This window comes from Thalassophryne amazonica, chromosome 11, assembly GCF_902500255.1.
Source record: "Thalassophryne amazonica chromosome 11, fThaAma1.1, whole genome shotgun sequence".
NCBI classification, from domain to species: domain Eukaryota; kingdom Metazoa; phylum Chordata; class Actinopteri; order Batrachoidiformes; family Batrachoididae; genus Thalassophryne; species Thalassophryne amazonica.
The window spans coordinates 50744145-50757800 of NC_047113.1; the positions used below are offsets into that span (position 1 = coordinate 50744145).

General features: G+C 39.9%; 1 protein-coding gene across 1 annotated transcript in view; it reads right to left on the reverse strand.

Annotated features, from left to right (window-relative positions):
* kdrl (kinase insert domain receptor like) overlaps positions 1 to 13656 on the reverse strand; it is a 105587-nt gene that overhangs the window by 16409 nt on the left and 75522 nt on the right. The window contains 4 exon segments of the mRNA XM_034181621.1: positions 958 to 1036; positions 1708 to 1832; positions 4913 to 5018; positions 8417 to 8516. Coding sequence (XP_034037512.1) covers positions 958 to 1036; positions 1708 to 1832; positions 4913 to 5018; positions 8417 to 8516 — 410 coding nt within the window.

The following is a 13656-nucleotide window of genomic DNA, read 5'->3' on the forward strand; positions in this document are numbered from 1 at the left end:
GTTTATAAATGTAACTATTAAATTCTAACATTTTTCTAACATTTAAATTCTCTCTAAACATTTTACTTGTCGAAATTATTATTATTTTAAGCAATATTAGTAGTTGTAGTAAAAAACGGCTTCAAAACTGGACCTTTAATCTAGGGCTGTTGGGGGGGGGGGCACATCCCTCCCCCATGCCCCCATCCCATCTGGATTCGCCCCTGCTTTGGCGTTTGAGCACAAAGAATGGATAACATTTATTTATGCAGAAAACATGACCAGATTTACAGGTAAGAAAGTTTTATTGCGTTTTCACATCATGTGGTCCTCAGAAAGAGAGTTTAGGTGCATTTGAGTGGAAAATAGTGTTAGTTGTTGACGCGTCTCCAAGGATCAGCTGTTTTTAACGAGACGATACGGAGCGGCTCAGCTCAGAATTCTAAATAAAGGAGGAAAAAGTATAAAAATGTCTTCGTAAAGCTCAGTGCAGGTGTGCTGATCACCGCCCTTTAAGAGGTGAGGACGAGTCGAGCAGCTGCAAAAAACCGTGGATGAAAATCTCACAGCTCGCTTAAAGTGGGCAGTTCAGTCGAACCCCGACCTCCTGCCCACAGACCAAGTTTAATGCTGCTATCGACCCACAATGAAAAATAATAGTAACGCACAGTGACATGGAGAAGTAACTTTAATCTGATTACTGACTTGGAAAGATTAACGCGTTAGATTACTCGTTACTAAAAGAAGTGGTCAGATTAGAGTAACACGTTACTAAGTAACGCGTTACCAGCATCACTGCTCAGGAGTCATGTCTGAGATTTGTTGAAGACTAAAACAAATGACTGCAGGCTGTTATCCAACGAAAAAGCCACACAAGCCACACGGTACATCTCTGACAGCAACAACAATTTGTTCATTTAAATAAATTAAACAACAGACTGCATGTTTGTGTTTGTTGATGAATAATCATGAGCTCACCTCGTGACTCTCATTCATCCCATTCTCCATCGTAACGTCATCAAAGGTTTTCACACTTGCAGGACGAATCTTTATGTTCCTGGAAAGACAATATTTCCTTAATAAAGCTCCAAATCGCCCCAAAAATATGTTATATTTAAAAAATGTTTTGATTTTACACAAGCTCAAAATCAAAGTACAGAAACAGAACCATGAGATCTTAATTATATCAACATGTGACATTTTACTTTGGAAATAAAACTAATCCACTTTGCATTTCAACAGCGAGAGACAGTTTAGTTGATCTTAGAGGTTCACTGTAATTACCAGTTTTCAACACAGCCTCAAAAAACATTTGGCGAATAAGAGAAAATCTGAGAAGTGGAAAAATATTGTTTTAAGCAGTCATAACTCTAGAAGCAGGCTCTTTTTTCTTTTTTTTTTTTCTTTTTTTTTCTTTTTTTTTGAGGCCTTCCTGTCACAGGAGACACCATCTTAAAAACTCTCTGACGGTCAAGCTGCCGTTTATTTTTTAATCATGTTAATCAGATGTCTCACTGTCCACAGCTCAGCCTGAAACTGTGTCCTGGCAGAGTTTAGTCTCACTGCTGCAGAAGCACAAATATTTCTCAGTACTGTTCACTGCAATGTCAGAAAAGACTTTGGGATTTTCTACAAATAAACAGACTTTGGACTGTAAAGTTTGAAGAGGATTAAAGAAAAAAAAAAAATCAACTCATCACACAGAAGAACAGAAAAAAGTGTTCTCACCAGGTGTTCCCTGAGTTGCGGTGTGAGATGCGCCGTGTGGGTGTGTCCTCTGATGGCACCGAGGTGGGCGGGTCCCCTATGTTGGCCAGCAGGGCTGTGTTGATGGGTATATAGTGCTTTCCCTCCTAAAGCAATCAGAGATTGAAGCATTTAGCAGTGCAGCTTTAGGCAGATTATCAGGAGACAGCAGGCTGTGTACCTGCAGTTGTGTACCTGCTACACAACTGCATTGTGTTTCGATAACAGTGAAACAGGGTCAGTCAAAATCAGATGTACAGACTTACAATGGTGTACAAGGCCGTCAGGGCCCCCAAGAAAAAAAGAGAAAGAAAACCTCGTAAATTAGGGTGCGAAAAACTCAAATTATGAGAAAAAACACTATTATCTGAGAAAATAATCATAAAAAAAAAATCACAAATTATGTGAAAAAACTCATATTATCTTAGATTATAAAATCATAAATTTACTAGAAAACCCTGTTAAGTATGAGGAAAAAACTTTGATATTCTCTGGTTTTATAAAGTAATAAATTTGCGAGGAAAACTTCCAAATTATGAGAATACCCCCCCCCCCCCACACACACACACATATATATATATATATACTCAACAAAAATATAAATGCAACACTTTTGGTTTTGCTCCCATTTTGTATGAGATGAACTCAAAGATCTAAAACTTTTTCCACATACACAATATCACCATTTCCCTCAAATATTGTTCACAAACCAGTCTAAATCTGTGATATTGAGCATTTCTCCTTTGCTGAGATAATCCATCCCACCTCACAGGTGTGCCATATCAAGATGCTGATTAGACACCATGATTAGTGCACAGGTGTGCCTTAGACTGCCCACAATAAAAGGCCACTCTGAAAGGTGCAGTTTTGTTTTATTGGGGGGGATACCAGTCAGTATCTGGTGTGACCACCATTTGCCTCATGCAGTGCAACACATCTCCTTCGCATCATCTGTGAAGAGAACACCTCTCCAACGTGCCAAACGGCAGCGAATGTGAGCATTTGCCCACTCAAATCGGTTACGACGACGAACTGGAGTCAGGTCGAGACCCCGATGAGGACGACGAGCATGCAGATGAGCTTCCCTGAGACGGTTTCTGACAGTTTGTGCAGAAATTCTTTGGTTATGCAAACCGATTGTTCCAGCAGCTGTCCGAGTGGCTGGTCTCAGATGATCTTGGAGGTGAACATGCTGGATGTGGAGGTCCTGGGCTGGTGTGGTTACACGTGGTCTGCGGTTGTGAGGCTGGTTGGATGTACTGCCAAATTCTCTGAAACACCTTTGGAGACGGCTTATGGTAGAGAAATGAACATTCAATACACGAGCAACAGCTCTGGTTGACATTCCTGCTGTCAGCATGCCAATTGCACGCTCCCTCAAATCTTGCGACATCTGTGGCATCGTGCTGTGTGATAAAACTGCACCTTTCAGAGTGGCCTTTTATTGTGGGCAGTCTAAGGCACACCTGTGCACTAATCATGGTGTCTAATCAGCATCTTGATATGGCACACCTGTGAGGTGGGATGGATTATCTCAGCAAAGGAGAAGTGCTCACTATCACAGATTTAGACTGGTTTGTGAACAATATTTGAGGGAAATGGTGATATTGTGTATGTGGAAAAAGTTTTAGATCTTTGAGTTCATCTCATACAAAATGGGAGCAAAACCAAAAGTGTTGCGTTTATATTTTTGTTGAGTGTATATATATATAGTAACCATTCATCTGATGTAAAGTCATTCCAGTGGTACAAAAGGACCCTCCAAAGGGACCTAATACCAAAAATATGTAGTTGTCACCGTAGGTCACTGGTTAGCGTCCAAGTCTCACACCTATACAGTAAAACAGGAAGAACCGGGACATGAAAGACTTGGACTTTTGTTCTCCAGTAAAATCACTGGTGTCATCAAACACATCTGTCCAGGGACAGTTATTTTGTGTTATGACGCCTAAATTCATAAATTAATAGTAAATATGAGATCAAGATAAAATGAACAATAAAAATAACTATATTAGCCCTCACTGGCTGGTATACATCTTTTTTTTTTAAATGTATATTTCAATTTTCTAAACATCCCTCTTGAAAATCATAAAATATTTTTGGCTTTTCGTGTGCCCCCAAATGTAGTACAATCAAATGAGACTGTGTGTGTTTGTCTCCTTTAATAGAAAATATGTCTCAAAGCTTCTTACATCCTGACAAAACCTACAAACTTCCAACGGTTTGTGACATTTATTAGCTCCACAGCAGACAATGTAATGCTGCATCACAGTGACAAAGTCACTTTTTCCCTGTGCTTTGAAGCATGGTTCCTCTTACAAGGATGCAGTGGCCATTTCAAAGAGAACCAAGTATCTGTGTTAAGTGCAACTTCCCCTCACAGTTACTCTAAGCACCCCCATGGGCTGGACCCAACTCGGCACTGCTCAGTTACGCTGCTTCCTGAATGATTATACTGTGTGTGACTCAGCATGAGGAGTCAAAGACAAAAGTATTAAAAACATAACGTGGCTAGTAGTCACCAAGAATGCGGAAACGTGGGTTATTTGTAAGAACACATTTCTTTAAAATTTGGTTACCAGTATTTTACCAGTATTTTAGTCATTCTTGTGCCAAATCAACATGCAGATCCACCTTGGATCCGCTGTGGCGACCCCAAGTAAAAACAAGAGAGCAGCCAAAGGGACTTACTTTACCAGTATTTTAAATTTCCACCACATATTAGTTGCTCTTTTTTTTGCCTATTCCCACTTTTACTGATACAAATTTAGAATCTACTATGACATACTTACACTTAATTGAAAAATCAAACCCTTTTTATGTGTCAAACAAAACGGAGCATTAAATTAAACCACAAGCTCTTAGAATAACATTTAATTATCATTACCCTCCATTGTGTCCTCAGTAAATTTTGCAGAGTAAAATTTTCCCTGCTGGGATAACATTTGGTCCCAGTCCAAATAGAGTTAAATATACTCTATCACAGTGCTAAATCAACTCTGTCACAGTGTAAAATCAACTCTTATTGGAGTAGACACACTTGATTTGGCAAGACGGTTGAGCTGATTTCACTCTATAATACAGTGTATTTTACTCTATTTAGACTGGGACCAAATGTTATCCTGGCAGAGTATATTTTACTCAGCAAAATTTACTATGCAGATGATACTACTTTATCATATCATACCTGTTGAACGCTGACCTGAAGCAGGTCTCCCAGCTTTTCTACCAGCTCAGTGAAGCTTGGCCTCTGCTGTGGCTCCCCCTGCCAGCAGGCCAGCATGGTCTGATATCTGCAAAAAAAGACAACACTGAAACTGCAGATTTTTCCAACAGCACACAGCCTGCAACATCGCAAGATGCCTCCCGTGAAGATTTTTGAACTGGATTGTGCAATCAAATTCATCTTCACATACAAAAAAATAAAAAAAACACTTCTGTGTTATGTCACAATAAACTGAGCAACATGCATTCAACCTTGATTCTTTACATTCTGTTAATTAATCTTTCAGCAGAACAACCTAAATGGCGAAGTGATGGTTAGAGATTAGAGTGGTGGGATTCTGATCTTCAGTTCAATTCCCCGTCAGACAGTAAACTCTATGGCCCCTTATATAAGGTCCTTAATGCTGAAGTTGCTCCTGGTGTTCAGATGAATGTAGTGACAGAAATGTTCAGAGACTGTCAATTCAATTTCCTTTAGGATTAATAAAGTTCTTTCTTACTCTTTTTATTCTTAGTTCTGATAAAGGTTCTCCAACCAAATATTAGTGAAGAAGGACAATCATTGTGTCCAGGGTACATTTTATGTTTGTGTATGGTTTTTTCCACTAACCTTGGTCATTTTATTAAAAATTCTGATGACATAAAAGTGGGTCCTTCACATTTATTTCTAAAGATATTCCTACTTATATACTTGAAAATCAAAAAATAAGTGACGCTGCAAATTACCTTTTTACCATGGTAATACTTCATCTTTGAAAAAATTGTTCCATTGGAGGCTTGAAATTGAAATTTGCATCTTGCAAATAATTTGAATCTCAAGTAGAGACTGCAAGACCAGCAGTTCCTGAGACAAAGCATAATGTCCGTGGATGCACAGCCAGACAAACTACATTATTTTTCCACTTTTGATGTTGTCCTCTTTGATTTACTCAGTTCAGGGGTTCTACAATAGCAGGAATACAGTAATGATGATGCCATATGTTTTGTATGTCATAAAATGCTTGAAGTTTGTACTGTAATGCATAAAATGCAAAAATAATGACGCCCAAACAGTCTTCAAGATGTTAGCACGTTGTATTTTGACAATAAATTAGATCTCTGTCTTCCGACAGCAGAATAAATGGACAGATATGATCCTCCTGTAAATTAGAAACAACATTCTTCACCTTGTCCTCTATTTGCAGTTAACTAAAACCCTCGGCGGCTCTATCTGATCCCCTCCTGGTCTTGGTGTGAAGACCTGGAGCGCTCACCATTTCTCTCAGCTCCCTGGCAAGCTGTCAGCATCTCCGCACATGTGGAAGATTCAAATGCTTTATTTGAGTTTCCATCACTGTGCCTGGTCCCATTTCACAGAGGAACTCAGAGACAGAGCGCCGTGGCTGCTGTTTACATTATGTTCCCCGAACGTTACCGATTGGGACGTCTCAGCGATGGACCCTTCTCCTGTTTCGTCTGCAGCAACCACTCTTTTCCATACAGAAATCTATAGTTTTATGTAAATAAAACCATTATTATTCCCCACTGGCATCATATTCAGCCAATTTCAATTTCAGAGATGAAATGGTCTTAAAAAAGCAGATGTCCGTTGCAGCTGGCGTGCCGCCATCCCTTCCTCCGCTGGCTGTTTGTCAAGAGGCACCTACACCTCAGCTCCTCTCAGTGTTATCAAGCTGAAAGAAGCCAAGCGGCTGTGATTCCCATCTTTATGAATGCACACTACACACGGCCAGGTGGTAGCTCTCGCAACTGCGGCAGGATGTCAGGAGTGTTATCACGGCCATTATTCTGGTGAGGGGGGATGTAGACTCATTGAATGGGCTGCACAATTTAAACCACATTTCCTTTCAGTACTGTAATGAGAATAAACAGCCTGGCATATTTTAACTCCAGAGGGAGTGCGGCTTTTCTGGAAGTGTATTACTTTGTCCAGTTGGGCAACTGTGGTATCAACCTATATATTGCACTCCGGCTCTGAGCGGCGTCTCATGCATTCCTCTGTCATGCATCATCTTAAGTGGCAAGCAAACACGTTCCTGATGAGTCTGAGCTGCAGCGCGGCAAATTACTTGCTCAACACCAGCTGAAGTTTCCTGCACTTATCATTATTCATATAGTCGTATTTGGAGCTTGTGGTCAGGGTCAGAGCGTCAAAACCAAGGTTTGGCCATGCATGTGATCAACAGCAGCTGTCTCAAGGGAATTAGTGGAATGTACCCCATTGACTCTTAAGTGCATTACAACACATCCTCAATCAGCACGTTTTATCTTGAATGCAACTTCAACATCAACATCGTAAGCATGACAAATATATAATCAGGCCTTTTGTCCTCATCAACAGGATCCTTTGAACTAAGATGGAAAGAAACACGGGTCACCACAGCTTTGGCTCCCGCAGGTCTGCATGTACAGATTTTCTGCTCTTAATGAAAGCAAGTCTGGAATTCGTTTCGCATATCATTTCTAATCACTGTCTCCAGAGCAAAGCTGATAAATTCATTCAGTTAGCCTCGGCTGGCACACAAGGCTGTAAATTTGTGGCTCTTTCTGCGCTATACCGCAACTAATGACAAAGCGGAGCCGCAAAATTTCATAACTAATAAGCTTTGGGGAGGTTTGACTCCAAAAGACATTTAAATGAAAACCAGAGGTGAGGTTCGTGCGTACAGAACAGAACAGATGTTAGAGTGAATCCCAGTTGTCGCAATTGGCTCAAAACGCAGGTGGTGGACAGAAGATCACAGTATTCTTATTACAAAAACAACCTCTGTCTCCATTTTTGCATCACTGACTGACAGCTCTGATGCTGAAAAAGAAGAGCCTGAGTTCACCCACAGATATTTACTGTATTTCACAGCACAGTGGCTCTCCTCCTCACATTTAGTCTCTCCCTGACGCAGCCTTTAAATGTGGTGCAAAGTTACAGCTGTGTGTCAATAACAAAAGAGATCGGCACCTAAAGCTTGCCACCCCTGAGCTGTTCAAGCAGCTAATGTTTCCATTTCACCATTCAGAGCCAGATTACTCAGGATTCTTATCAGGTGCTCCTGACCTTTTGAGAGAACCGCAAAAAGAAGGAAAAGGTAATAATACCTCCTCACACTTGCACTGTGACATGAGAGACTGAACTTGCTGCCTTTATTTTCTTGGCCTCTGTGAGGTTCCTGTGGGTAACAATCATCAACACACTGAGCTACTTACAAGAGTTCCCTCGTTAGAGTTTTCAAATAAACTGATTCTTCTTGGTGGTAAACAGGCTTGAATTCAGTTATGTTTTAATCCACAAAGTGCAAACATAAAAAAAACAAAAAACAAAGATATCAATTCTGCAAATGCAAATTTAAAGCACACATACACCCTAAACTGATGTTGCCACCATAACTTTGTTTTTAATAAAATGTAATTAAAGTAAAATGAGGTGAGAAGTGTGCAGGAACATTTTAGTGTAGTTGACAGGAATCCTTACATTTCAGGGGAAGAGTATTCTGGGGCTCTCATCCTCATCCCCTCCTTCAGCCTGCAGCAAAACTCCTCATCAATTTGGAGGCCGGGGTATGGTGAGGCGCCTGCAAGCAGAAACAGAGGGAGCGACTCCTCATATGCTTATATGTTACACATAAAATGCTACTGCTGTTTAGGTTTGATCTCTGTGTTATTCTCATTTCTGACATTATTCTCTTCATGTTATTATTATTATGTTGTTGGATAACCCACTGCTGCCTCCCATAGAAAGACTGTTACGTGCTGGTCTGATCACCAGTGTGCCTGATCTCTGCCTGTCACTGATTAAGCCTGTTACCAGCTCCTTCAACTGTACATTTTTTTGTTTTCACTTCTTTCCACTGTTGTTCTCTGCATTGGGGTCCACTGCTAAACCATTACATCTGGAGCTAAGATCTAATGTCAGTGGGTAAAGTGATGTCAGACTGTAGAGACTTTTAGCAACAACAAGAAAATAAGTTTTAATTATTATTAAAACCAACACCTGGATAGTGTATGTAGTTTTTGCGGTATTAGAGCATTGCTGCAAAGAATATGATCAGATGAAGAGAGAGAATAGCTTCATATTGTCTCACATCTCTGTTCTGTGGAACTGATAAACGCAGCTTTCAAACTCTAATATTCTATTTGAAAAAAAAAGTATAAAAAATCTTTTGTATTTTATGTGACTATACATTAATAATAATAATAATAATAATAATAGGTCAGTTTGTGAGCATGGCTGGAGTTGCATGTTGCTGTATGTTTTTGTTTCCTTGACCTTCTCCAGCCACTGGGGTCAACTTGACTATCTTTTGGTCAAGTAGAAGCTGGTGAGATGACAGAGCTGTGTGTTTGAGGGCCTGATAAGCAACATTCACACACACCCTGGGAACTGTGCTCTCTCCCTTCCTCTTCACCACCTACACTGCAGACTTTCAGTATGACACTGAGTCATGTCATCAGCAGACATTTTCTGATGACACAGCCATAGTTGGGTGTGTGGAGAGTGGACGGGAGGAGGGGTACAGGGATGTGGTCGACTGCTTTGTGAATGACGTGAGGAGAATCACCTACAGCCGAACGTAGCAAAGACAAAAGAGATGGTGGTGGATTTTAGAGGGAGTCGGTCCCGGCTCTCTCCAGTCTGAATTGGTGGGACAGATGTGGAAATTGTGACATCCTATAAGTACATATGCGTTCAAGTGGACAAAAAGCTGAAGTGGTCCACTAGCATAGAGGCTGTCTAAAAGAAGAGTCTGAGCTGGCTTTACTTCTCGAGGAGGCTCAGGACCTTCAATGTATGCAATAGACTACTCCAGTCTGTTGGTGTGAGCACCATCTTCACTTTGTTGTGGTGTGCTGAGGTGCTGGCATCAAAGCAAAAGATGCCAACTGACTGACCACACTCATCAGAAAAGTAGAGCCTGTTTTCAGCGCTAAGCTTGTCTCCTTGGAGGAGGTGGTGAGGGTCAAAGTTTTAGCAAAACCTCTGGCAATTATAGTATGGATCATGTCCCTCACTCTTTCCATAAAACACTCGACAAACTTAGGAACAGCTTTATTAAAAACTCTTTCAACCCTGTTGTTCAAAGGAATGTTATGAGGAATCACTCCTGCCTTGAGTCATCAGACTCAACATTTCATCTGCCCATATCAGATGACTGCTCTCTTTGACTCATATGGCTCTGTCAGGCCTACAGTCACCAACCTGGACTAAAGCTATCCTTCATTTTTGCACTACACACCCCAACACTCCAGTATTCCTGCATATATCCACTATATGCTGTGGGATATGTGACCTGTTAATATACATATTGTATACATTATCATATTTATATCACTTCTACCATATTCATATCTTTCTACTGTAAATACTGCATTATTATTTTTTTTTATTGCAACGAGTGGGCATATCGGTTTTATTTTACCTTCCGTAAAAAATAAACAAATCAAACAATACAGTTTGAACTGTTTTTGTTTTTTAATGTCAAGCTGGAAAACCACTAGCTCAAATGGGCAAAAGACTGATAAACACAACAAAGAATGACTGGACTTACTGAAAACAAATTCAGTCTGTGAAGGAGTTGAGTTCTCTGCAGACCACACCTGACAAAAGCATCTATATTCAAGTCCCACTTCAGATGGTCATCAAAAACCACTCCCAGATACGTGTGTGACTTGACAAATTCAACACTCTTACAAGTTATCATCACACCACTTAATGGATTTCCCCAACACTGAGGCATGTACATGCTGGTTCATGCACAGAGAAATATGTCATGTGGCCAAAATGTCAAAGCTGATGCTCTTTCACAATGTATGATACTCCTCATCTGACTCTCTCTATGTAACTATTTATTTGAAACAAAGTCATTCCAGCAGTACCCAAGGATCCTCCAAAGAGACCTAGTCCCAAAGACATCTAATTGTCACCTTAGGACACTGGCTAATACGTAAATCTCACAGTAAGACAGGAAGCACCAGACTTGGACTTTAATTTTCCTGCAAAGATATTGGCATCACCAAACACCTCTGTCCAGCAATCTCATCACTCCATTTGCTGTTCCCAGGTGTCTCTCGATCTTGAAGACCGGGGGACATGAGTGTTACTGGGGAGGTGATGGACTAGTGGTTAAGCATTGGGCTTCAGACCAGAGGATCTTCGGTTCAAATCCCAGCCTGATCGGAAAATCACTAAGGGCCCTTGGGCACGGTCCTTAATCCCCTAGTTGCTCCTGGTGTGTAGTGGGTGCCTTGCATGTCAGCAGCCTGACATTGGGGTAAATGTGAGGCATTGATGTGTAAAGCTCTTTGAGCATCTGATGCAGATGGAAAAGCACTATATAAATACAGTCCATTTAACATTTCAAAATTTTCTGTGTGCACTGGCACACACAGCACACAGCTCATGCACAGTTTACAAGTTTACTCACTGGCATGCCAGAATGCATGCCAGTGCGGGGTCAAAGTGTCAAGGCACCTAAACATTTAGTCGCCAACAAAGCCACCTAAGTTGTTGCTTTCCACAACCCTACCAAACTCCCAGTCCATGCAAGCATTAAACAGTGTAGCAACCAGAACATATCCCAGAGGAACACCAAAATTCACTGGGAAATACTCAGATATTAATATATTATATATAAGTAAAGCTTCTGAACTGTTTTGAAGTTCAAACCTTTGGGATATACCAACTTGACTACTGAGGTTACTAGTATTATTTATTTATAGGCAAATAAATACACAAAATACAATGTTACAGGCCGTTTATGTTGAGTAAGGCCAATAAACAAATAAATAATTCTTGTTGATTAAGGCTTAGTGCATCATGTTGTACTGCATCATAAAGTAAAGTCATCTGTGTCTCATGAGATACATTTTTTTTTGTCCTGTATTTAGGAATGCGTAACAATTATATTAAAAAGCGACAAAAATAACAAGATCAAGCAGTGAAACATTAAGTTCACAACCAATCTGTCCACCACACTTGCCTTAACCTGGAACTTTTGACCTCAAAACACTATCAGGTTGCAAACCTCACATGTTCTGCCAGTTTTCTTTGTCATTTTGTACCCTTATTTCCTGATTTATTTTCCCTGAGGCTTAGCTAACACTACTCAAATATGTGTTTGTTTAGCGAGAAAAAAGTGATGAAAATGAGTCAAGATTGTGGCAGAAGTGAGAATGACTGAACTAAAAAAAAGGAATGAAAGAAGAGAAAATGTCATAGCAATGTCAGTACATGTTAGAATTTAAAACACTTTTCTGTGAACTGCAGTGTGTGATTTGACTTAAAAACAACAGTTAAGAGTACAGTACAGCAAGAAATCTATCCAAGGTGCAATTTTTTCCCCCATTTATTATTTACGCTTCCCTTTGTGATGCTGAAAAACACAATAATTCATGATGAGCCTTGCAGAAAAAAGTGTTAGTCATGTACATGCACAGTAATTTCATAGCAGGGGCAACGTTAACACTGATCTGACTGTTTCTGCTGACAGCTGGCAACAGATAGTTTAACTAGAAGACATCCTCTCTTCTTAATTTCCCATGTCTCCACTAAAAATCTTTGGTCACCTTTTTACACAAGCAGCCAGAGCTCTTCTGTCCCACAGGTACAGTTAGACGGTTACTATCACGCCGTGCATCTGCTGAGATCATATCATCGCTGAATTTGTCCAGCAGAGAGCACAGTGCACAACCCCGACCCAAAAATACACCACACTCTTTGTCTTAACATTAAAATGTTAGTATTAGGGCTGCCGGACAATTTTAAGTTCACTAAACATGAAAAGATAAGTTCAGGTAACATTTCCATGTCATAGTCATTGATTGATCTATGGATCTGTGCTGAGCATATTTCAGAAAAGAAACATGTGCCAGAACAACAAAATGTGTTCCACAGCATGAAATATAAAACGGGTGAACAGCTGGCTTCAAACCACACTCTAAAAAATGAACCGCTGTCTCAAAGAGAAAAAGTGATGTAACAATTTGCATTGATTTTTTTTTTAAATCAATTCAACTTAACTAACATTATTTCAACTTAACTAGAGTGGTCTTGTGGCATTAACTCAGTTGAAAGTTGAAATAACTAGGTTGAAATCATTTTAAAAGAAATTTTTGCAAACTGTGGCATCAGTTTTTCTCTGTGAGACAGTGGTTCCCTTCTTTTTTTTTTTTTTTTTGAGTGCAGTGACTTCCTTATTTTAAAATAGATGGATTCCCAGCATCCCGCTTAGCTGTTAAGGACAACAAAAAGAAATCTTGGCACCCACACACTAGTATTATTTATGTAATGTATCCTTATTTTTATAGTTGTTATCAGTACTTTGGTAGAGCTCAAAGGAGGGTTGGCACAACTAATGAAAAGCATTAGTCAGTTGGTTGGGTACACTCTAAAAAAAATTAACCGCTGTCTCAACAAGGAAAAGTGATAGTGATAAATCTATGTTGCACTTAGATTTTTAAAAGTTGTTTCGACTTAACTAAAGTTATTTAAATTTAACTAGCGACGTCTTGTGGCATTAACTCAGTTGAAAGTTGAAATAACTACAGTACAGTGACATATCCAAACTGATGCATGATACCTGGTATGCGATATATAGGCCCAACACCATAGTAGGAGAAACATGCCCATATCATGATGCTTGCACCACCATACTTCACTGTCTTCACTATGAACTGTGGCTTGAATTCAGAGTTTGGGGGTCATCTCACAAACTG